A 27,683-nucleotide genomic window follows, 5' to 3' on the forward strand; every position below is an offset into this window, starting at 1 on the left:
ATCAAGATGAATAAGATCAATCAAAGATTAGAGTTGAGAGTATTTATTTGCTTCTCCTTCCTTGAAACAACTGATTGCTGGTTTGGAGTAACTATTATTAATGAAATTATTACTTATAATTACATGTTTATTTGAGGGATATTTTTTTATTAAGAGCATTAGACGAGCTCTTTACAGTATTGATAACACCAAATACACAGAAAGGCAAATATTAAAAACTGAAGCAGCTATCATAATAGGACTATGGACACACCCTAACTACAAATTCCCTTGCAATAAGGAAAGAAGAATAGTCCATAATCAGTTTTAAATCCATCTTCAAAAGAGTAGAACAATATATTTTACCCAATTCATTGTTGTTGTTTTTTATTTATATATTTATTTATGAATACATTAAATAATAATTTATTTTATAATATAAATGACTGAATGAATAAAATAAAATAACTTTCATTCAGTTATTCATATTAACACTGTATTGCTAGCATCAACATGGTTATGAAATGCTTTCCTTAGTATTTTTTCAGTCATAAAATTTGGCATATAAATAAAAAAAAAAAAAAAAAAATTTTTAAACATAGGATGTGTGATACCATACCTGACAAGATGTGCCCTCATATTGTCGAGGACATCGGCACATCTCAATACTTTCAGCTGTTTGTGATGTTTGATAGCCAGAAACAGCTACATCCATGCTAACATCAAGGAGTCTATAAAATAAAAGTGCCTTAAATCCTGAAAGAATTTCAAACTTTATATTGAAATAAAACCTAATCAATTAGGATTGAAATAATCTGATATAATAAAATTCATACCGAAGAATTTATGGAGACACAACACACGTGCTAAAATAACTACTTTACTTAACATTAGGAAAATAACATTCGATGTTTTGATTTCTGTATTGAGGTCATCATCAGGAAAAATACATATGTATAAGATGTAAACTACATGATGCTGCACTATACGAAGTAAAATGAATCTAAATGCTTGTTAATCTTTTAACCTAGCCTGACCGTTTGTGGGGAAAAAAATATAAATAAATAAATAAATAAATAAAATAAAATTTTAATTCAAATAAATAAATAAAATAAAAAATTAAAATACAAATAAATTAAAAATGGAACTACATTAAACATTTCTAAAGTCATTTCATATTGCGATTTTCTTGTGGGCTTGTTCTGGTTGCTATAAGGGTTGCAGATGGGTCCTCCACATTCTTGGAATGATTAATCCATCATTTTTGTTCAGGTTAGGATAATGTTTTAGCATTTCAAGCTTCTTTGAATTTTCTCTCAAACCAGGTTTTGGTGTGGTGTAGGGACTTGGTGCCTTTCCAGTCAATTCTGTGGCATATTTGGAGTGCGTAGTCTGATAGGCCTGTTTTAACATAATGGAGGTATTTAATGTGTCATTTGTGTGTTTGTCTTTTCTGATTGAGATAGTGCATCCTGTTTCTCCTATGTAAGGGTAGGTTACAGGTACATGGGATTTTTAATATCACTGGGTGGGCCAGGTATGGAAGAGGATCTTTGGAAGATCTAAGTAAATTTCTTAATTTTGTCAGGGATTTGAAGGTGGTCTTAATGTTGTATTTATGTAGTGTTCTGTCTATTTTTTCTGAACTGCCTCTGATATAGCATGTCTATGGCATTCTTGTAATTTTTTTTGTTTTTAGTGGCATTTTTATGGAGGATTTTGTGAACAGTTTTTTTATTGTAGCCATTTTTTACAAATGTTTAGTTAATGATTTCGAATTCTTGGTTAAGAGCTTGTTCATTAGAGCAAATTGTTTGAGGGTGCTTATGACTCCTAGTTTTTGTATTGAATGATGGTATGAATTTTTATGTATGTATTGGCCCGTGTGTGTAGTTTTGCGGTAGACTGTGAAGGAGAGACAGCCTGAGGGAAGATGTGTGAAAGTGTCTAGAAAAGGAAGAGAGTTGTTTTCAATTTCGATGGTGAACTGGATACATTTGTGTTGTTTGTTCAGGTGGCTTAGGAATGTATTTGAAGTTTTGTGCCCATGGGGCCAAATAGCGAAAATATCATCAACATATCTGAGCCAGACTTTAGGCTTTAGGCTGGCTGAATCCAGAGTTCATTGCTCAAAGTCTTCCATGTAAACGTTAGCTATTGGGGGAAAGGGGGGGGGGGGGTGAGCCCATGGCCATACCTTCTTTTTGTAGGTAAAAATTATTTTGCCACACAAAATACCTAGAGCAGAGTACGTGGGCAAAGAGGGCAGTAATGTCAGGCAGAAACATGTTCTGTAAGAGAATAATATTGTCATTGATTGGGACATTAGTGAAAAGGGCAGTTACGTCAAAGCTGACTAATAAATCTTCGTTGTTATTAGTGATTGATGAAAGGATGATATAGGATACCAGTAGATGAAGCTGTTCATTTTATGAAGGGTATGAAAAGGGCATCCTTGCAAGAGGAAAATGAATGCTATCAAGTAGGGGGTGAGGACTAGAATTTTCTTTCATAGTGTTGTGACCTCTCTTGGAATGGATTGCCACTGGATATTGTGTGTGTGGCTGTACAAGTAGTGCAAATGAATTCAAGAAGATTATGATAGCTGGTACATGACCTCCCTGGATGAGTCCCTGACTCACTGGAGATCATCATAATCAAATTCCTGACATGTACCCTCACAGGGGGGTGTAAAGGATAATTATGGCAGTACTACATGAAAACGTTACATCATTACTAACTTCCAATCAACAGTTTTCCTCCAAATTAATCTGTTATCTGTCAAGACTCCAACATCATCTGATCTTATATTTCAGTCTTGTAAGGCAGTTTTTACTATATCAATCCACCTACATCTCGGTCTTCCTCTAGGCTTTTTCCTGCCACTTGATAAAGAACACTTCTTTTGCTAATCTTTCCTCTCCCATTCTGTTTAAGAGACTGCACCACCTGAGATTAGATCTACTAACACATTCCTAAATACTAACAATGCCACTATCCTAATCCTAAATACCACTGAGCACTATGGTGCTTTGTTTCAAGCTCATACTCAAGACACCTCGTTTCATCACCAGTAACGATTATTTCAAGGAAGTTTGAGTCCTTATGAGTGGTTTTAATGAGGTCCTTGCAGTGTTCAATTCGATACATTTTTTGGTTGTTGGTCAACTTGTGGGGAACAAATCGTGAATTCAATTTACAAAGGCCCAAACTCTCGGACAAAATGTTGTGCACAGTTGATTTTGGAATCCCCAATTCATCTTCAATTAATCTCACGGACAATTTCAGGTTTTCTTTGATGAAGTCAAGCACTTTTTGTATGTTAACTTCGCTCAGTCCAGTTTTTGGATGGCCCAGCATTTTGTCGTCCTCAAGCGTCTCACGACAACTTTGAAATTGCTTAAACCACTTGTAAACTTGAGTTTGAGATAAGCATTCATCACCGTATGCTTTGTGAAGCATTTGATGCCTTTCAGAAAACTTTTACAAAGTTTAACACAAAAGTCAATCACAGCTCTCTGTTTGAAACTCATTTTCTGACTGTTCTTCAAAACACACTGTCATCACTCTTGGCATTATAACTCAACTTCTAATGAAACAAATGTCAAACAGTTGACACAACACTATTGAAGGTTGCTGCTTTCGACCACAAAAAGATATAACAGATGGCAGCACTAGTTTCTTCTATTTCTGAAAAGTTCAGTTTCTTTTTGGACAGAGGGTGTAGATAATGAATAACAGTGCAGATAATATGCACACTTGTTACACACCTGATTTAAGATTAAACCATCTTCTTTTACCTCCTTCAATTCTAACTGCTGACTTAGAGCTTAAATAGAGTCTATGTATTGTTGGATATAATGTCCCATTTACGCCATAAGTAGCATTTTGAAGAACTTTCCTCTGGGCGCCTCGTCATCTGCCTTTTCCAGATCAACAAAACTTAAATACAAATCCTTGTTATATTGCCAAGATTTCTCAACTGTTTGTCTTAAAGAGAAAATCTAATCCTGACAACAGCTCTTCACCAAGCTTCCCTTCCACAATTTTTCTTAGCCATTTCTCAAGTATACTTGCATAAATCTTACCAGGAAAACTGGGTGGGGAAATATCTCTGTATTCTCACATTCAGTTTTATTTCCCTTTTTACAGATGGGAACTATGAGAGTTCTGCTCCAATCATCCAGAATTCTACCCTCTGACCAGGCCTTCTGAATTATGCAATGCAGCCATGTAAAACTTTTATACCTCTATATTTGAACATTTCTCATCAAATTTCATATGCTCCAGCTATTTTTCAACATTTCAAATTTTTGAAATGTGGAAAAATAGCTGGCTTTTTCTAGTTCAAGTATCAATATGCATTTCTGTTGGGAGATTTCTATCGCCATGCTGACAATGATTGGTTTGTTTAGCAGTCTTTCAAAGTAATTATTCCAGACACCTAGAATATCAATATCTTCAGTTTTCATGTCACCTTTATCATCTGATTCCTTTTATGGTAATTTTGACTCCAATAGCCTCAAGAATATTTTACTTCTTTCATGATACATATGTTCTATGTTCTTACCAAAGTTTTCCCATGACTTTTGTTTAGTTAGTTTTATAGACTGTTTCACTTTCTTACATTTTTCTCTAGAAGATCATGAGCTGACTTACTTGCCAGGAACTTACGACATGCTTTCTTCTTTTCCTTGACTGCCTCTTTAACTTTCCAAGTCCACCAAGGAGTTCTGATTTTTCTGTCCTAATAGACAATCTCATCACATGCTTCTCTGACTGAATCAGTCAATGTTTTCTTTGGGGTTTGCCAATGAATCCTGAAGATTGGGTTCTTGTTTACAAACTTTATCATTTTTTCTTGCATGATGTTTGTATATTTGAGTCTACAGTTCACCTCTGAAAGCTGCTCAACTTTGATACATTTTAAAACTTTCTTTCATTCTCTTCTTTTCAATATGAAATTCCTGTTCCTGTTGTTGCTTCACTTTTTTCCACCTGATGAAATGGTCTTCATCTAACGTGTGTTGGGCTAGTCCACTTTTTGATTGTCCGTACTGAATATATTTTTTGTTCTTTTCTTCTAGTAATGATGGTCCATCCTGGTTGTCTACATTACTGGATCCCACATTGACAGAGAACACTGTAACACTTGGGAAGGAGAAAGGATGCTGGTGGTCCATAATTTATCTTAGGAACATAAACAATTTGTCTGTGTGGGGGTGAAAGGGGGGGGGGGGCTTCCTATAGACTGAACACGTGAAGGACCCATCCAGTTGCTATGTAACGTATCCAAGACAGCTAGAAGAATCCTTACTCTTTTTTCCTCTTCAACATTAAAAGATATTCCGGGGAGGATATTTTTGAAGAATTGTAAAAAGTTGGAAAGAGCCTATAAGCCAAACATCATTTATATACCTCAACCATACTTTGGACCTGGGAGGGGGGGGGGGGCTGATTTAAGTGCTGTTTTAAATGATCCTGTGTATAAGTTAGTAATGGGGAGTGAATGTGATGATCCTATTACTACACCTTCAATAATTTGTTTTAAAAGAGCTGTTTATTAGTGCTTAAAGAATATTCAAATATCGGGGGGGGGGGGGGGGGTTGGAAAGAAGCTTCAGCGTCTCATCCACTGGAACATTAGTGAAAAGAGATGCCAAAGCTTATTAAGAATTTTGTCAAGAATATGTCATCCTTTTCTTTAGCAGAATGATCTGTATAATGAAACTGTTTTCATTACCACAAAGAATTAATTTCACTTGTCATTTCAACCTGAAGAAAGAACACCTTAAGTATTCCTAGTGAGTATGCAGATTCAGACTTTGGTGAATCGGTGCAACTAATTTTCAGCATATCTAATATTCAGAATTTCAACATATCATATCTGCATAATATCATGAGCATGTTGAGATTCAAATGTAAGACAGTTTTTGGAGAATTAAAAGAAAGTTAAGAAATGAAAAAATAGAGACAACCATTTTAGCTGAAAGTTTTTTATTTATTTATTTATTTTTATACTGAATGATCAACAGAAGATATAAATCTCAAGACGACCTCAATTATTGTTTTAAAAGTTATTATAACAGAGTTAGATAAAATTTATTAGCAGTGGAGATAAAGTTTTATTCTATAGCTGTTTATAAAATTATAGCCATTTTTAATTTTAAGTGTTCCTTACATAATTTTTACATATTATAAAACAAAGTATGTTATATCTAGTAATAATTTGAGGAAAAGAAAATAAAGTTTCTCTGCTGAAAAGCCTGTACAAATAAACTGTCCATCAACAAAAAAATTTATAATTAATTAATCTTTTTGAATGTATTCTAAAGGAAAGAATTAAATTTAGTTAAAACATTAACTCTGAAATCTGCTGAGGAAGGACAAGTTTTGCTTAAATTTAAAGAAAAGGAAATGATATTTTTGGAAAGAAATAAGTGAGCAAAAAATTGCTCTACTTCTTTGTTTCCTGTAAGTAAATTTAGGAAATTAAGGAGATTATTTGAAAACCCAGCTAATCTATGATATCTGTGGTTCTTTTTAAAAAAAAATATATATATTTTTTTTAGTTTATGACCATTAAACTTCAACTTCCTGTCTACTAAAATTCCAAGATCCCTGGCCTCAGTTTCTTCCAGCATAATTCCACCAATATAATATGAAATTGGATATCTAATCATACCATAGTGCATGATCATACATTTATTAATCTTAAACTAATAGCCATTTTCGCATGCTCACAATTCTAGCCTATTCAAATCATTCTGCAAGTACTGCATATCAGCAGTAGCATTCTTGATTACCCTACCTATCTTTGCATCATCAGCAAATAGCTATGTTGCATGTTAAATCCTTCCCATTGTCACTAATGTACAGACTGAATAACAATGGACCAAGCCCTGATCCTTGAGGTACACCACTGATTACCTTGAATCTTGCAGATTCATCCCCAATATATGACTTTTGATATCTGTCAGTCATCCATCTTCTTATCCATGCCAATAGTTTATAATCCAATCCCATATTCTTCTGTCAAAAGCCTTAGCAAAATCCAAAAATATGATTGTATATCCATTCCCCATGTCTAACTCAGAGGTAACATTATTATAGGATGTGAGCAAAGTTGCTAAAACATGACTTTTCCTTAGTAAATCCATGCTGTTCATTCTGTGTCAACCCATTTCTGAATGCAAGCCCTAACCAATTTTTACAAATTCTTCACCACCACTGAGATACTCATTGGTCGATAGTAGGATACATTTGTTTTTACACCACCCTTGTGCAATGGAATTACCATACGTTATTTCTACTCCTGTGGAATCTTAATTCAAATTCATGTCCCTGTTCAGAGACACAAATAATATAGCCTAGTCAAAAATATTGTCAATTCAGCTTCCAATACTCTTTAGCATCATACTGATATCTCATTAGTTCCTATTGCAGAGTTCTTATTCAATTTGTGCAACAGCTCTAGTACTTCCTCCTGATATATACGAGTTTCTTCATACAGTGAAGAGGTAGAAATGAGCTCAATGTTACATACACCATGTTGATAGCTTTAGCAAAATGACTACTCATTAGTTGAACAATTTCTTCTGCATTAGTCACCTACATACCATCCACATTCAGTAGTTATGCTTTCAAATTCATTCTTTCTTTTACTTGCAGCATAATAATAGAATTCTTTTGAGTTGTCTTCAACTTGCAGAACTAGCTTCTTTTCATACTCAGACTTAGCTTTCTGTAAAACACTTGTGACTCTATTGGCCTGCTGGTTATAATTATCATAACTGGCAACATCCATAGAGCCTTCATAGCTCAGTTGGTATAGACAAAGTCCTTTGGTCAGAAAGAGCTGGGTTCGATTCCTGTCCATGACATGAATTTAGCTAGTCTCATACAGAGGTGAGGTTTTCTTCACCCAGAAACTCTGGTTTTTCACCCCTCAGAAGAGGCAAATCGTCCCTGTGAACAAACATGGATTTACAGCCATGAATACTTACAAGTATTACCCTATGAGGACATTACTTCTTCAATATGTGGAAGACATAGGGTCCTCACGACATGTCGTTACACCCGTAGTCAACCATGAGTTACATTATGGTAGCCAACCTCCTGGATTGGAGATGACACATAAAGGGAAGGAACACCATCCTCATGCACATCTTCCACATCATCCTTTTCTTAGGAATCACTTGCTTAATTAGATTACACATCCCTTTCACTCCTACTCTATTTATTCTTCAAACTCTAGGGACACATTCTGAGATCACATCATTTAAGTATTTTTTAAACACTTCCCATGCACTGTCAATATCCTTCTCATCCAACAACTAATACCATGCCACATGACCCAGCATACTCCTCAGGTGGTCATAATTTCCTGCGTTTTAGTTCAGCATGTAGTCTCTGAATGGAACATTTATAAACTTAGCCACTTCCTAAGTGGGTATCGCATGATCACTGTCAACAAATCAGAGGCAGAATAGTTATATCTTTAACTGAAACCTCCTCTGACACTATAATCAAACTAAGTCTTTGACCATGAGTTCTTTCTGTCACATAATGCTTGAGGAAGTTGTCTCGCAACAGCTCAATAAATTTAGTTTCATTCTTCTCCATTTGATATCACAACTATCCAATCAATGTTCAGATAATTAAAGTCCCCTATTGTAATTACTCTTTTCGCACCCATTGTGTTTATTTGATGATGCATTTCTTTGTCACCAGCAACTGATCCACCAGATCTGTTACAATATCCCACTGTATTTGATCTTGTTAGACTCAACCTCACACCAGATGACTTCAAACTCACTCCACATGAAAAACTGTTATTAGTATTGCAGTATAGGTCTCAACTCTAACAGGATTAGCAGTATTCTCTCCCTTTTCTCTGCTATCCTCTCTTAAAATATTATACCCTCTGCACTTAATACCAGTTAGTATGTCTGCTTCTGATAGCCAGATCTCGCTAATGCCTATAACATGTGTTCTAAATATATTAAAGGCAATGAACTCTACTCCTTTGTTTTTGATGCTCCTAGCATTTGTGTACAGGCATAGTTACCTGCATGCTTTTTTGTATACTTGTCTGTGGCTTGCATGACACAGTTTGACAACTTGCACATCTCGGTTCTTATCTAGTTCCTTATGAATGCAGACATTTTTACACATGCTTGATAGGTCTGAACCAGACAAACACAGAATCGTTCTCTCTTCATTCTCATTATTAACATAGTTACTACCTCTTTAAAACACAGATTCTCATTATTCCTCCCATCATAATTCAGTTTCCCTGGCTCTGCATTAGGTTTCATACCAATTAAAAATTTTTCAAGACTCCTGATGCCGTACCTCTTATACAAAATACATTCTTCTCTCAAACTCGCTCCTTATATCCAAAAACTGATATCCATTCCTTCTACACAGCCTTGCATTTGTCATCATAGCCTTTCTTTGTAATTTATTTCCATCATATCAGGTAATATATTAATTATTTTTACTTTCTCACTCTTGCTTCTTACAACTATCCTTTCATGTCCTCTCTCATTATTGAAGTTATCACTAGGTCATTGGTACCTATCATTATTATGGCCTCTTTTGCTTTGCTTTTCTGTTTTTCAGTTGCTTACACTGCATTTTTAATTTTTGCTCCAGGAAAATTTACATTATAATTCGCTCTTCAATGGCATCTTTTATGATATAGTCACCATACCAAATAACATTCTTCTATTTACATTCAACTTGATTTACCCAATTTTTATTATTATGCACTAACTTATCTGATTCCATGCTTTTTGGAAACCTAATTAATGCTAGATAGGATTAACTGCCCTGTCCACTATGTCTGCTGAAATATGTACACAGTGTGCCCATTAAGTAATGAGACAACAATTATTATATCAAAACAAAGAACTATATTTGGAATTGTCAATTACACAGATTCAAAATAATCTCCCTCCAACTCCATACGTTTACACCTGTCATACAGGTGTTCGAAGGTAAGGTAGAAGTCCCGAACAGGAACTTCCTTCAGTCTCTGGGTCACACTCTGTTGGATGTATTCAATGTCACTGATGTGCTCCCATTTCAAACTACACTTCATCTTTGGGAAGAGGAAAAAAGTCTGAAGGAGCCAAATCTGGCAAATAGGAGAGGGATGTTCGATCACAGATTGACTTCGAAGCAAGAAACTGCTTCATAGGCAGCAAATAGTGCATGGGTGCATTGTCGTGCAACAGAAACCAATTGTTGTGGAACAGTTCTTTCCTGACATGTTGCATGAAGGCATACAGACATTGCATTACTCCTAAATGATACTGATCATTCACTGTGGTGCCCTCAGGAACAAATTCACAGTGGATAATTCCAGCAGTATCGAAAAAACAATGCCCTGTCTTGACATGTCATTTCTGTAACCTGACTTTCTTCTGCTGGGGAGATGTTCCATGCCATTCCATGCTCTTAATGTTTCGTTTCTGGATCAAACTGAAAACACCAGCTTTCATCACCAGTGGCAACACATCATGATCTTGATCAACTGCATGGATGAAATTTTGACAACATGCAATTGGGTGCGCTCTCTGTTCGTGTGTCAACATGTGTGGCAGAAACCTAGACCAAATCTAGGAAAACAACAATTTCCCTAGCTTTCATCACATTTTGATTTGTCTATACAGAAACTGGCCATCCACACTGTGGTTCATCCTCCAGGAAATCCCCCCGCCCTCTTTAAATGTTGAAAACCATTAGAACCTGCGCATGGCTCAAACATTCATTGCCATAAATTTTTTTAGGTCTTGGTACACTATTGTAGCAGATTTTCCTAATTTTAAGTAAAATTTTATCACAGCTGCTTACACTCTTACTTCAATGGCTGCCACACAAAAGCTGCTGCATCACCCGACTCGAAAGTTGCACCTGCCATTACAACATACTCTACAGTTAAAAACTATAAACATGTTTGTTACTTTTATTGAAAGGGCTGCCCTGTGAAAAATCAATCTCATTACTAAACAGGCACGCTATTTATGCTATTTGGCTGGTTTGACTGTCTTCCAGAATGGAAAACCCAAGTTTCTGAGAGGAAAATACTCCCACCTCCATATGAGACCAGCTTACTCACCTTCAGTCAAAAATCTCTTATAAAGATTCTGAACGTCCTAGACAAGATTTGGACACAGCTCTTTCCAACCAAAGGATGTTGTCATTACTGACTGAACTATGAAGGATCTAGCAAGATTTCTATAAATTTAGTAGTTAAATTCTATATAAAAAAAAAATGTGTGTGCGTGTGCATGTGCGCGCATGCATGCATGCATAAGAGACTTTTTTTTTTTTTGGCACAATTAAACAATTTTAAATAATACTGCATCTGCTTGCAATTCTCTTGTCTTATTGCTGCAACTGATATGAATGCATGTAATGAATGAGATTTGGTTAAGAATCAGGGGAAACTAATATTTTTGAAGATAAATAATTATAAATACTGAAAAGAAAAATAACATTTATGGTATGTGTATTTAGAATTGCTCATTAATTTATAACTAATTTTTACCTTTCTTATATAAGTGTAAGATTTGATAATGGGAAAATCCCTGATGCAGAAGGAATCTCATGCTCTTGCATCTTCCTTTTGTATATGCCATAGATTTTAATAACAACAACAATAATAATGGTAATAAAACACAACTTAGGATAGCAGTTTTGCTCTTATCAGCTAAAAACAACCAGCTTTGGGTACAGAGCATAGGAATACCAACAACAGACAGATGAAGACCTAATATCTTCATTAACTTCTAATGATCATAAAAATAATTTTATGATATGTATGCACTGGATAATGCACCAGTTTGTGTTTAATTATATGTGACCAAAGTGAAAGATATATGACACATAAGAATATTTGGAACCATATATCAATATCTCTAAATACTCAAAAATAAGAAGCACAGGAATCAGAGCAAAAGAAAAAAATGACAAAAATAAAAAGAATTTTAATTAAAGTATTAAAATACCTTGCATATTTCACATCAGCACCTTCTGTTGCACGAATTAAAATCATTTGTATGTTCTGCAAAGCAACCATCAAAACCTTTCTTGTAAGTGGTAAGTGTGGGTTATCTAATAACTTCCATTCATCCTAAACAAAACAAAGACATTAATATATGAGAACTGATTTGATACATTTTCATATGCAGCTTAAAAGTTAATTTACAAAAAAAGATGAGGGGAAAGAATAATTCATAAATGTTTTTCTTTCTTAAACCAATCATGCATTTGTACATAAATCAAGGATCAACAAACAGTTAACCAATGCAGCAGTGGTAGTTGATTGCAGAATAATACAGTGGAAAAAAACAGATTTTTTTTTCTTCTTCTTATGAACAAGAAAATATACAAAAAATTATTTATCTATATTGCAGCATCACAACTCCATCTACTGCACTTGAAGGAATGCTTCATCAATCATGCTTGATCAATGGGTATACCCAAGGCCGTGTTCATGGGCGTGCAAACTGTGCAGTGGCACAGGGCCCTGCAAAGCTCAAAAAATTAAAAAAAAAAAATCAATTATTTTTTTTAATTATTATATAAATTAATATTGTAATTATTATATAAAAAATATATGTATATAATTTTACAACCAACTATTGTTGTTATAGTGTTAAGTGAAATAAGATTGTAGAGGTAGAGCGGTAGTATTTGAAACTACTCTAAGATATATAACAATATCGTACAACATAGTGTTAAATAGGCGAAAGTGCATTTTAAAACAGGTGTTTTTAATAATTTTAAGGAGTTTTTTGATTTTAGGTTATGATTTTATGAACAAGTAAGTATATCAATGTACTGTCATGGCAATTTTTTATGTGACATTACTTGCAAAACATCTTAAAAAATATATTTTGTAAACTGGTTTTAGGTTATCCGACATCAGAGTTTTTCTTCAATAGCAGTTTTAAATCTATATTAGATTTATTTATTTTCTAATATTATCTATTTTAGATATATTTTATTTATCAGATAATTGATTTTGTTTTAATTTATTAACTTATTTTATAATTAAATCTATCGTATTTAATTCTAGAGTATGACTAGTCATGAGAGAGATTATTATGGAAGAAAATACCAAAGTGGACATGAAAAACGAAAGCAAAAACAAGAAAAAGAAGCGGCTGAGGAACGTCAAAGAAATTCACATGTTTAAATTTATGAAGTTGAACTCATATATTTGTTCAGATATATCAGTTGATAACGAGAGTTCTAAAATAACTACAAACAGTTCTTTCGCTTCAACATTAATTAATAATGAGCATTCTAAAATACTCAAAGGAAGCGGAGAACATGACGCGTTTGGTCAAACAATAAGTATTGAAGATCCTAAAACTGAGACACCAGAGGAAGGTGAACTATTTACTATTGATGATCCAGCAAAATGGCCCAAAATTTTGAACAACGCAACACTAACACAAATTGTACAACGTGGTCCACCGTCTCCTTCGACTGAAAATGATTTTCCAAAAGATGACAACAAGAGGTGATTTTCCACAGCTCACTTTGTTAGGACAATTGCAAACGGAGAGAAGCAAAACAGAAGATGGCTTGTATATTCAAACTCTTCCAACTCTATTTTTTGTTTTGTTGCAAATTATTTTCTTCTGATGATAATTTTTTTTATCTAATAATGGCTTTTCTGACTGGCGACATGTAAGTGAAAGATTAAAGTTGCACGAACAAAATCCAGTGCACATGAAATGCATGTATTCATGGACACAAATGGAATGTAATTTAAAAAATCACAATACAATTGATCAGGCAAATCAAAATGTCATAAACTTTGAAGCAGAACAGTTAAGAAATGTTGTAAGACGAATAGTAGCAGCAATTCTTTATTTATCCGAACATAATTTAGCTTTTAGAGGTAATTTTGATACTTTGTACACAGCCCATAATGGTAATTTTTTTGGAATCATAGAATTAATTGCAGAATTTGATCCACTTTTAAAATATAATTTAATGCGATGTTCAGAAAAAAAATTATAGATAAGAAACAAAATTCGTATCTATCACCCATTGTGCAAAATGAATTAATTGTTGATATGGGAACCCAAAATTCAACAAAATATTGTAAATACGATACAACAGGCAAAGTATTATTCAATAATTCTCGATTGTAGTCCTGATGTTAGTCATCAGGAGCAAATTTCAGTAATTTTTAGATTTTTACATATATTTGAAGCCGATATTGAAATTCGTGAACACCTTTTGACATTTTTAACAACTAATGACCACTGGTAAAGGTATATATGAAAATATAAAATCACTTTTGAATAAATTAAATCTTAAATTGTCAGATTGTAGAGGGCAAGAGTATGATAACGGAGCAAATATGAAAGGAGTATACAAGGAAGTCCGTGGTTACATTGTAAATGAAAACGAAAAGGGAATTTTATACTCCTTGTGCCTGTCATAATTTAAATTTGATTTTAGGGGATGTTGCAAAATCATCAATTATAGTAATACATTTTTTTAATGTTATACAAAATATATATACATTATTTGCTGACTCAAATTCACGTTAGGACATATTAAAGAAATTTATTAAACAATTAACTTCAAAACCATTAGAATGTAGAATAGAATCAGTTAGAGCTGTACATTTTCAAATTCCAGAATTTTTAAATGCACTAAAAGAAGTATTTAAAACTGCATCAGATAATACTATCAAAGTAGAAGTGGTTTCAATATATGAACAAATAGATTCATTTGAGTTTATACTAAGCTTTGTATGTTGCAGTAGATTTAACGGTATTGATATGAACACAGATGGATAAGAAAATAACTATTTATTAACTTAAAAGCTAATATTTTGCTGGTATTATATCCAGCATCTTCAGAGCACACAACACAAAATTTGTTACAAATGCAAGACAACCACAATCCGGTGTAATAGTGGGGCTAGTATAAGTAATTGCAGCGTGCAACGCAACGCAACACAACACTAAAGTCCTAATAGGGCGCCATCTAGGTTAAAAAAAAAAAAAAGTAGTTAAAAGTTTTGAAATAGTAGTCCAAATAACAGTCTTAGAAAGTTTGAAAAAAATAAAATAAAATAAAAGTAATAAATTAATTTGGTCTTAGGATGAGTCTCCCAAATCTTTGGTAGATTTATACAGCCATACTTGTTAAGGTTTGGAGTATGTTTTAAGGCTTCTGTTGATTCCAGGAACAACCTCTCTGACTTGTGGAAGCTTCTATGCATTACTTTCGGTTTTTACCAATTGATCCTGTCTGCTGTGGTATCCAAAGCATGGTCTGCCAGACTCGACTTGCCATAGCGAAAGTGTATTTTTTGTGTTCACTGAGGCAGATGTCCACAGCTCTTCCTGTAGTAGGCTTGGTGGCAAGAACAGGGCACTTCATAGACTCCTGGATGTGATAAAGGAGTGCATTTGTCCTTAGGTGAACAGATGAGAATTGCTAATTTCACACAAGATTTAAATATGGTCCGCAGTTGGTGTTTGTTAAGCACCCCAGATATCTTTTCAGATGTGCCTTTAACATATGGGATGGTGATAGTTATGTTGTAGTCTTCTGTGGTAGATAGAGGGGATTTCTGAGTAGCATTTAGTATGTTATCTATCTTATGGGGATTATAACCATTGGTTAAGAAGGTGTGACATAGGTGAGAAAGTTCAGCAGTGAGAGCAATGTCATTGGAACAGATTGCTCTAGCTCTATGGGTTAGTGTTTTAAAGATACCATATTGCTGAGAAGGGTGATGGTGTGATTGTTTGTGTATCTCTCTGTATGTGTGGGTTTTCTATAAACCGAAAATGATAAGGAACCTTCTGGAAGATGTGTGATCAGTGTGTCGAGGAAGGGCAGGCAGTCACTGGCTTCTAGATCCATTGTAAAGTGGATTTTAGGGTGCTGGCTATTTAGATGAACTAAAAATATATTCAATGTATCTGGGCCATGTGGCCAAATAGCAAACACATCATCAACATAGCATAGTCAGAGACTAGGTTTGAGAATGGCTGTGTTGATAGCTAATTTTTCCAGATGTTCTATGTAGAAGTTGGCTGGGGGGGGGGGAAGGGGGAACCCATAGTTGTTCCATCTAATTGTTTGTATATTTTTCCTTTCCATGTAAAATACCTGCCTGTGAATTTAAATGGCTGAAATATATCTGGGGAAAATTGTGAATTTAGTAAGTTAAGTGTTTCAATCAGTGGTACATTAGTGAATAATGAGGTGATATCAAAACTCACCATTAGGTCTGAACTATTTAAGGTGTGGCTTTCTAAAATACTTTTTAGGTGGGTAGAATTTTTAACAAAAGAGGGAGAATTGTTTGTGTAAGTGGCTAGTAATTTGGCTAAATGTTTAGCTAGTTTATATGTAGAAGATTTATATGTAGAAGAAGATCTAGAATGCAAAGATGTACCTTGTTTGTGTATTTTAGGAGCACTATATATTCTGGGTGTTTTATATGATTTGCTTTACTCCACCGAAGCAAATTTAACTTTGAGTGGCTGTTAACGTGCAAGGGTTTGAGTTTTTTGAAAATTTCTTTTGCCCAGGAAGTGACTTTGTTCAGTAACTTGCACACCTTATTCTCTTGTGAATTAGTGAGATCTCGATCTATGATTTGATATATATAGACCAGTCTTGGAGCAGTGCATGCATTTTGCTTTCATATTCTTTTGTATCCATTACTACAGTGGCATTTCCTTTGTCTGATTTGGTTATTGCAATGTGGTTATTATTGCATAGTTCTTTTAGAGCTATTATTTCTTTATGTGGGATATTATTTTTGGGAGGCTTAGAATGGATTAGGATATTGGCCATCTAACGTAATATTATTGGCTATAACTGGAGGCAAGTGGTATATCCTGCGTTCAACGGAAGCCATTATTTTGGTTTTAGGAACTTCTTTAGGAGTAATGGCAAAATTGTGTCCAAGACAATGCACTCATGACCTCTTTGGATAAGGTTGTCGATGATAGGTTCACAACGACGCCATCTTGATGAAATTGCAGCCGCTGCGTAACATTGCGTTGCTGGAGAATTTCAGCACTAAGCCTTGTAATTTGGTGTGAGCTTTTGTCAAAAGTTAATTTAGTAAGTAAAGTATTACGAAATGCAAAACTTCCCATAGACGTAGCAACTAAGCATATTAAAGAGTTAGTGCAGTACTTTGAAGAGCAGAGAATATCGGGATTCGATAGCTTTTTTGAGATTGCTAAAGAACTGTCAAATCTATTAGAAATAGAAATTAAATGTAAAGAAAGTCGAGTACGTCGAAGAAAAGTATTTTTTGATTATGAAATGCCTGATCAATCACACATAGGTGATAAACAAAGATAATTTTAGGATAAATTTCTTTTTTGTAATTTTAGATACTGCTCTACAATCTGTCAAAAAAAGATTTGAATTGTATGAAATTCACCAAAAATTATTTGGATTTCTTTATGATATGAAATGAATAAGAAAAATGACAGAAAATGAATTAAAATTTTGCTGCAAACAGCTGTATCAAAAATTAAATACAGATACTGATGAATCTGAATTTTACAATGAATTAATTAATTTTTAGAAATATTGTTCCAGAAGATGCACCCATTAATATTTTAAAATTCATAATTGCAAATAATTTGTCGGATATTTATCCAAATATTACTACGACATTTAAAATATTATTGACCAGTCCAGTTACGGTTGCATCAGCAGAAAGGTTATTTTCCAAATTAAAATTAATAAAAAAACCTATTTGCGATCTTTTATGTCTCAAGAACGTTTGTCGTCCCTGGCAATAATATATATAGAGCATGAAATTGTAAAGAAATTGAATTCTGATAGCATTATAAATGATTTTATTGATAAGCGCATTAGGTTAAATAAAATTTAATATATTAAGATTTCTTTTAAATCTTATAAGTTGTTATATATATATTTCATTCTTTATAGTAAAAATGGATATTTTTTTCATATTTTTATATTATTATTTATATTATTAAATAAATCATTGTTCTGGTGTATTTATATGATAATGTGTACTTACATAATAAAATAATATATCATGTACACACAAACAGATTTATTTTTTAACTAATTTTTTCCCTTTACTTAAATTGATGCTAAAGAGCATGCTTATTTATATGCATAAATATTTTTCATATTTGATTTAATTAATTAATTAACAAGATATTCTTCCATTTAAAATTTCCATAAATGTTAATAACTTTCATGGGCCCCACTTTTCCATTTTGCAAAATGTAGAAACAGCCCTGGGTATACCTACCATTTTATCTTAGTCGCTTCATGGTATATGAAACTGATGAGGTTATTACTTGCCATTCTGTATGTGAGAGATCTCAAGCTGACTTAAATACTGAAATGAACTCATGGCAGGATAAACCACTCATAACAGAATGTTAGATAAATAATTTACATTAGAGAAATTATTCCAACATGAACAAAATTTATAATAAACTTCCTGGATGTCTTGAGTCATATTTGGAATTATCGATTAAATCTATTGTTAATCTGTTCATGTTAATTTAATAATATACCAGAGAATCATTATTTTGTGAATTTTAAGAGAAAGCACTCAACATTCTTAGTCATTTTTGTAGAAATGTATATAAAAAAATCTCTAAGAATGATTGTGTTTTAAAATATGATAAGATTTGTGTAAGTGAACCAAAGGGTTATAAAAATTTTTCTATTCCTCTTTTCTATCCATATTCTAAATTATATGAACTATTACATGCAAAATAATCTCCAATGAAATTAGAAATACTACCTCCTTTGCATCTTTTTTCAAAAATAGGCAAATTAAGGAATTATTCTGAAATAGCCACATACCCTCAATGTCTAAATAATACATACGGAAAAATTATTCTTCTGCTTGAAGAATGGCAAATGTTTAGAAATGCATCATGATGTTTCAGGAAATCGACAATGTAGAGTAGATAATAACTAAAAAAATTTTAATTATTATTTCCTATATTTCACCAAAGCTAAATTGGCATCTTTGTGGATTAATACACTGGTATCAAAAACATGTGCATGCAGCCACCCTTGAGTAACAAAGATAGAATAGGAGAGATACCAGATGATCTAAAGTCCTATAATTATGCCACCTGTTAGCTTTGGTTGGGTGTTCTTGGCCATTGGGATGAATGTTGGCTGATGAGGGTTTCCCATATGAGAGGCAGTTTGATATTACCATGTTTGTTTAGGTTGGGATAGTTGGTAAGAGCTGCAGCTGATTTGAGGAACAGCCTCTAAAATTTAAATTTGCTTCACTCCACTGAAGATGAGGATTTACCTTATGAGAGGCAGTTTGATACAACCATATTTGTTTAGGTTGGGATAGTTAGTAAGTGCTGCAGCAGATTCGAGGAACAGCCTCTCAAAGTTAAATTTGCTTCGGTGGAGTAAAGCAAATCATATGAAACCCTCATCAGCACACATTCAGCCCAGTAGCCACGAACACCCAACCAAAGCTAATAGGTGGCATAATTATAGGACTTTAGGTCATCCAATCTCTCCTGTTCCATGTTTATATACTGAAGTGTGCCTACATGCACGTGTTTGATACCAATGTATTAATCTCCGAAGATGCCAAATTATCTTTGGCAAAATATAAGAAATAATAGGGGGGGTGCCTAAGGGTCAGTGGGTGCTTAAGGGTCAAAGCTGTATAACTGAGAGGAGACCTCCACATAGCCTTTAAAGGAATGCAGAGAACCGACCAGGGCTTCTGACCTAATGTCCAATCCTCACCTTCTTGTGGTGCACCCTGTTGGGTATCTACTTGGATACTGAATGAACGAGGATGGGCTGGCAATTTGGGATTTAGCCGACCAAATTGTATTCTTATTGGTTAAACCAAAATAAAAACTGATGGTACAACATGACAAAATTTCATGCCAGCTGGGGCGTCGCCCGGTTAAACAAGGCCCCCATTGTTTTTGCCAGGGAACCAGGGCGAACAGCGAAAAGTCAGCTACTGGAACAAATCTGAAAACAAACCCCAACTCAACATCACCAGAGTTAAAGATCGGTACTATCAACGTAAGAAGCCTGAATGGCAAAGAAATGGAGCTAGCTGAGGAATTAGATAAGTACCAGATAGACATATTGGGGTGACTGAAACAAAAAAGACCAAAACTGGTGAGATTTTTCTGAGCAATAAATACAAAATGTTATATTCAGGCAATGACAATCAAGGAAAAGAAGGAGTAGCCATAGTATTCAACACAAAATACGAGGCTAATCTTCTTGAATGGCAGTCAGTCTCAAGTAGAGTAATGTGGGCAAATATGAGAATGGGGAACTGGACAATGAGACTTATTTGTGCCTATGGTCCCACAGAACAATCTACTAAGGTAGAAGTGGAGGAATTTTTTGAGGCTTTAGAAAAAGCAACTGACACAATGAAAAAGGAAAAGTTGGTCCTTGTTGGGGATCTAAATAGCAGAGTAGGAAATGATTGTGAGACATACAAAAATATTTTGGGAAAATTTGGAGAAAAGAGCAAAGCTAATAATAATGGCAAATATCTGTTGGATTTTTGCTCAGGACATGGACTGGTTATTACTAACACCATGTTCCAACATAAAAATGTGCACAAATTCACATGGAGGGAAGAGGCTAGGAATAAGAAAAGTCTCATTGACTATGGTATTGTTGATAGTGATGTTTTCTCTCTGGTGCAGGACACCAGAGTGTACAGAGGATTTGAAATTGGAAGGGATCACTATTTAGTCTTGAGCAGGATAAAATTGAATTTCATATTGAAAAGAATAACATTTAAGAAAGTTTTAAAGCGAATAAAAGTTGAGCAGCTCTCAGATGTGAGCTGTAGACTAAAATACACAAAGATTATTGAAGAAAAAATGAAAGAGTTTGAGAACAGGAAACAAACCTTGGAGATTCAGTGGCAAGCCTTGAAGAAAACACTCATTGATTCAGCCAGAGAGGCATGTGGTGAGGTTGTCTGCAAGGATAAAAAAATCAGAACTCCCTGGTGGACACAGGAAGTCAAAAGAGGCAGTGAAGGAAAAGAAGAAAGCATATCAAAAGTTCCTGTCATATAAGTCAGCTTGTGCTCTTAGAGAATATAGAGACAAATGCAAGAATGCTAAACACTGTGTAAAACTAGCTAAACAAAAGTCATGGGAGGACTTTGGCAAGAACATAGAAAATAAATATCAAGAAGGTGGTAAGATATTCTGGAGGTTGTTGAAAACGCTTAGGAATGGAGGAAAGAATGCTGTAAAAGGAGTTAGAGATGATAAAAGTGACATGAAAACGGGAGAAAAAGATATCCTTGAAGTATGGAGTAATTACTTTGAAAAAACTGCAAAATGAAACAAGCAGTGATGACAGCACAGTGGTAAAAAACACTGACCAGGCATGCAGGCAGGAATACATATCCATACTTGAAGTAGCCATCAAAGGCTTGAAATGTGGAAAGGCAGCAGGAGTAGATGATATTTGACCAGAAATGCTGAAGTATGGTGGTATAAGAGTCATACAGTGGCTGCACTGCATAGTTCAGAAAGCCTGGATAGAGGGACAAATTCCCGATGATCGGAGTAGAGCTCTCATAGTACCCATATATAAAAAGGGAAATAAAACTGAATGTGAGAATTACAGAGGTATTTCCCTACTGAGTGTTCCTGGCAAGATCTATGCAAGTATACTTGAGAAACAGTTGAGAAGAATTGTGGAAGAAAAGCTTGGTGAAGAACAAGCTGGATTCAGGCCAAACAGAAGCTGTCAGGATCAGATCTTCACTTTACGACAAATAGTCGAGAAAGCATGGGAATATAACAAAGATCTGTATTTAAGTTTTGTTGATTTGGAAAAGGCATATGACAAGGTGCCAAGAGAGAAGCTATTCAATACGCTGCAGTTATATGGTGTCAATGGGGCATTATATCGAGCAATACTTAGTCTTTATTTGAGTTGTAAGTCAGCAGTTAGAATTGAAGGAAGTACAGGAAGATGGTTTAATGTTAAATCTGGTGTGAGACAAGGATGTACATTATCCCCTCTGTTATTCATTATCTATATGGACCATATTATGAAGGAAAGTGGTATTAAACATGATATCAGAATTGGAGATGTTAATGTCAGCTCTTTGCTTTATGCGGATGATGTTATACTTCTAAATAAATCCGCTACAAGTCTGCAAGATTCTCTGACTAAATTGAATAGTTGTTGTAATAGATATGGTATGAAGGTCAGCAATAAAAAGACAATGAAAATAAGCAGAATCATTGAAAATGTCAACTGTGTTGTGAATGGAGAACCTGTGGAACAAGTGAAACATTTCAGCTACTTAGGCATGATTTTTACTGGGGATGGTAAATTAAATATAGAAATAGACAACAGAATCAGCAAAGCTGGTATGGTGGGAAGTCAATTGAATAAATTCATATGGAATAAGAGAGAAATTAGTCGGAACACTAAATTAGCTGTATACAAGACAGTGTTCAAACCAGTTTTGACTTATGGGTCTGAGAGCTGGGTCAGAAGAAAAACACTAGACCAAAGACTAGAGACCGCAGATATGAGAGTCCTGAGAAAGATTATAGGCGTGAACAGATGGCATCAATGGCAATATCATAATAAAAACGAGGATATTAGGAAAGAACTTGATATTGTCAGCATCCAGGAATGCATTAGCAGAGCTAATCTCAGGTGGTATGGTCACCTAAACAGAATGGGCAAGGAAAGATTAGCAAAACAAGTGTTCTCTGCCAGGTTGGCAGCAAAACGACCCAGAGGAAGACCAAGATATAGGTGGATCGATACGGTACATGCCTTAGACGATAGAAATATAAGATCTGATAATGTTGGAGTCTTGACAAGTAAAAGACTGATTTGGAGGAAAATTGTAGATAGGAAGTTAGTAATGATATAATTTTTTCATGTAGTACTATCATATCCTGTACACCCCTTGTGGGTACATGGCAGGAATTTGATAATGATGAGTTATTATCTACTCTATGTTGTCAATTTCCTGAAACAACACAATGCATGAGAATTGACGTATAAGCCTAAACACCAGGATGAAAGAAAGATATTAAATTTACAGCAGTGTATTCATGTTAGAAGTAGTGAGAAGATGCTCACATGATATTCCATACATTTCTATTGGTACAAAATGTAGATGCTAAAAATAAAAGTCAAACATGAAAAGAAATAGATGGGAAGGGAATTTTATATTTAACAATTATAGACTACAAAGACCGGTACTTTGTTAGTAATGAGAATCATGCAGTTGTGAATAACTTAAAACTGTTATTCTACTGGCCTTATCTCTAGTGGGGAAAAAAATGACATCAAAGCTATATACCCTGTTTATAACATGGTCAGAAAACAAATTGATATTAATACTTTCGATATAGCAGTATTGGTGGCCTAATCAATAATTTAACACATTTATTTGTTATATTAAGGCTAAGATCCTGGATCTTTATATTAAGTTATTATTTATGATGAACTCTTAGAACAAAAGAGTATGTGGACAAAATATGAGCATCCATATCTTGGGATTTTTAACCCATCATTATGTTAAGATTAGGCTGGCTGATTAGAATTTCATAGGTACCTTCAGTCAATTCTATATAGAGTATTCAGGGCATGATCAGAAAGGTCAGATTTAATGCAGTTATTCAATTTAATATGTTATTTATGTTTGTTTTTCTGGATAAGAATTGTGCAGCCAGTTTCATCTATATAAGACAAGTTATGGATGCATCGAATATGATATACTCCAGGGCAGGAAGAGTATCTTTGGAGGAGTTGAATAAGTTCTTTAATTTTGCAGGCAGTTTAAAGGTGGCATCAAGGTTGTATTTGTGTAGTATTCTGTTTATTTTATTTATTTAATATCCCTTTGATGTATGGAAATGGCTGCAGATGTATTGTAATCTAGTTTATTTTTATTATTAAGTTCAGTCTTGTGAAGAATTTTGTTCATAGTATTTTTGCTGTAGCCATTTTTTTTAGGAAGGTATTGCTGATAACTTTTAATTCATGCTTAAGTGCTTGCTCAATGGAGCAAATCTTTAAAGCCATGTTTTTTGAGTGACAGCTAGTTTTTGTGTTGGGTGGTGGTTAAGAGTTTATGCATATATACCAGCCAGTACATGCAGGCTTATGGTAAACAGTGAAGTTAAGACTACCAGAAGGCAGACATGTAGCAAGTGTCTAGATTATAAGAAAATGGAAGTGTGTTCTGACTTTTAATTTCATTTGTGAATTGTATGCATTTGTGTTGTTTGGTTAGATGGCTGAGGAAGGTGTCTAAAGTATGGTGGCCAGATAATGAAAGTGTCATCAATATACCTAAGTCAGACTTTTAAAGTAAAAGAATCTAGAGCATGTTGCTCAAAAGCTTCCATATAAAAGTTAGCAATTGTGGGGAAGGGAGGCTGCTAGCTGTGCCTTCTTTTTGCAAGTAAAAAAAGTATTTTTGTAAGTGGAGGTTTCTGTGGTTTAGAAGTTCACATGGTATATTTTGGTAATTGGACCACATTTTTTTTTAATAAGTTATAAAAAACACAATGAATTAATAAAAGACCCGACAAGTTTCGTAAGTCATTTGACTTACATCTTCAGGGGTAAAAGATAACTGAAAGTTAAAACAACAAAAAAGAGATTAACAGTTCATACTATACAGTTGTAGCCATCTGACTATTCATAAAATTAAAAATCAGAATGCAGATTCCAAGCAGTGCTGGGTTTAAACAATGGTGGATGATGCCATGTTCTGTTGTTCACGTTCATAATGTCCAAGGCCTGACTGAGGTATATTTTTTTTATTAAAGCTCACCAAACTTGGTGGAAAATTAATCCTTGATTTTTATTACACAGTGTTGGTATTTTAAGCATGTTTGCAGCTTCTTTAAATTTCCGTATGTAACAGTTTTTTTCTATGTACGACATGTTTGTATTCTGTTTTTCAGTTATTTTCTGTTATTCAGAAACAAATGTAAGAAAGGAAAATAAACCATAAAAGTAATTAAAAGAAATAAACAAATGTAAAATAAACAAAAGTAATAGGAAGACTTTCAAAAGAATATGAAATATAAATATGAGAAAGGTAGCAAAATTATTACTGCACAAGTTCCTCTACAGCAGGGGTTGGCAAAATGGTCGATAAATGTCTAGTGGTCAAAGGGGATCAATAAACACCTAAAACGATTTTGAGTAACACCTAGTAAACATTCAAAGCCAACTGGTTACTATTCATCAAGTACATCGTTCTCATTAACCATTCCTAGTAAATCAATAAAATGTGAATACATTTTTAATGTTCTTTATAAATTTCTTTAAGTATTTTTCTTTAAATTTCTTTAAATATTACTTATTGAGAAGCGGTAATGAATAAAGGGGTGAAGGAATTATTATTTCTAAATTGTGAAATGTATTACTGATAACATTTATTTAACATGACGGGGGGTCGATGAGGGATCAAGGATTCCATGAAGGGGTCAATGGTCTAAAAGGTCTGCCAACTTCTGCTCTATAGTATCCAAAGACTCATGACTGACTGACTCAAGCTTTTCATACAATATCTATTGTACCCCTCCATGAACTCACTGAAAAAGCACTCACAACTGACTCTGGCAGTCTCATTCCATTCGCTCACCACTCTTCAAGCAAAATATAATAATCACTCTCTTACTCACTTTTCCAGGATAACTTCTTGTCTACCCCTTCTAACCAAGTGCTGAAATATTTCCTCTGCATTAGTCCTATAAAACCCTTTCAGTAACTTAAATGTTTCTATTGCATCCCCTCTTTTTTGCCTATCAAAAAAGAAAATGTTCTGTTTGGTCTCTTAAGCAGAGTTTCTGCACTATATAAAAAATACCATGCAATATATATATATATATATATATATATATATATATATATATAATTTATAAAAAAGAAGAAAAATCCTCAGCTCATCCATGATATGAACATGCTATAGGTTTACAGGAGAACCTTTCTAACTAGCTAAATGTTTTAAGTTTTATGCTAATAGACATTAAAATACATTATTAATAATATGTATGAATAAGCAAAAGGCAGACAATTTCTCAATTCAGTCACACCAATTAGGATCTTTGATATATACACTAAAGTGTATGTGGGATATCATCTGTAGATCTATGGAATAAGAATATGAATAATAGTTAAAAAGTTAGTTTAAAAACTTTAGACAATCATTAATGCAAATCATATATCGATAAATTTCTATTCACCTCATGAAGCTTCACACTGTACTGTCCATTGGTAACTACAGTAGAAGGAGAATGAATCAAAATTAGCCGCTGATTTCCTTGCAAAATAATTAGTGGAAATCGCTGCATGGTTGCCTCAGGAAAATGACTTCCACTTCTACTATCAAGGCGGAAATGCAAAATTCCACTGTAAGAAGTTACCTATAAAATTAAGTAAAATTGACATTTTTATATCACACTAAAAAAATAAATAAATAAATAAAATAAAATAAAAGTAAAGTAAGACAGAATGGACTACTACAGAATGAGTTATGAAGAAAATGACTATCAGTTATTATAAAATAATGAGTAAATAATAAAATAATGTCAACATTAATTTAAGAACAACAAATAAGTTGGATTTTTTTGGAATCAAGGCCAAAGCAAATAAGGCTACCAATTCCAGCAGCATATCATGACTATTAACTGCATGTGTTCTTTGGGCCAATTGGTCTGTTCCAGGATGAAAATCTCTTCCACCTCCACATAAGATGGGCTAACTCAACTTTAACTGCAAAGCTGCAGGAAAGGTTTCTCATATTCTAGGCTGGATTTCAATTAAAGTCAGTCTTTCAGATGAATGACAAATGTCATGATATCCTTGCAAATGCACTCCAAAGGTACTGATAGCAAATTACATTCGACACTTATCGTGTAATTTGTTGTTTATAGTGATTCCACTTAACTAGTAACATGCCTATCATATTGATTAGAGAAGATTAATCATACACTGAAATCCTGTTGTCAGAACAGGAATTTGAGATAGTGTGGAGAAACATAAGCATGGATTCTGTTACAGTTGGGGTGTGGTATATATTTGTGTAATGGATGTAGTAGCAATAATCTTTTGAGCCAGTTACTTAAACAGATAAGAAAAAGAAAATTATTATTAACAGGTGATTTTAATATAAGAAATACCAACTATGAGAATGAAAAAGCAGAATGAATAATTCAATAATTAGACAAATACACTGATGTCCAAAGGCTAAGGATCAACTCCATTTTTACCTGTACATGAAAAAAAAATTTTCATGACAACAACCACTTTTGTTGTTGCCTGCATACTAATAGTTATATTACATAAAAAATGTGTTATAAATTTTGTATAAATTACATTGGAATATGTTTTTGGCAAAAGTTACAAATTCCTAAGGATGCAATTAAGGAATTAATGCACTTACAGAAAACTATGTGGAGAGACATTTCTGTATGGAAAATATTCACCACGAACTGCGATGCAGCTCTCACAATGTTGTACCATACATAGCACCAAGTGATTCATGAGTTCTTCAGGCAAACTGGCCCATTACTCCTTTAGAGCAAGGATTGGGCCTTATGTGTTTACTGTAGGGGAATTTCGAGCAGCAATATATCTCCCTACTGCATCCCAAATGT

General features: G+C 33.9%; 1 protein-coding gene across 1 annotated transcript in view; it reads right to left on the bottom strand.

Annotated features, from left to right (window-relative positions):
* LOC150101107 (laminin subunit alpha lam-3-like) overlaps positions 1-27,683 on the bottom strand; it is a 789,889-nt gene that overhangs the window by 348,806 nt on the left and 413,400 nt on the right. The window contains exons 28-30 of the mRNA XM_090402236.1: positions 26,271-26,450; positions 12,000-12,124; positions 599-710 (exon numbers count right to left, since the gene is read on the bottom strand). Coding sequence (XP_090258362.1) covers positions 599-710; positions 12,000-12,124; positions 26,271-26,450 — 417 coding nt within the window. The remainder of the gene's footprint in view (positions 1-598; positions 711-11,999; positions 12,125-26,270; positions 26,451-27,683) is intronic.

Source organism: Typopeltis vanoorti, chromosome 12 (genome assembly GCF_054136105.1).
Source record: "Typopeltis vanoorti isolate ZY-2024b chromosome 12, IOZ_Tvanoo_1.0, whole genome shotgun sequence".
Taxonomy (NCBI): domain Eukaryota; kingdom Metazoa; phylum Arthropoda; class Arachnida; order Uropygi; family Thelyphonidae; genus Typopeltis; species Typopeltis vanoorti.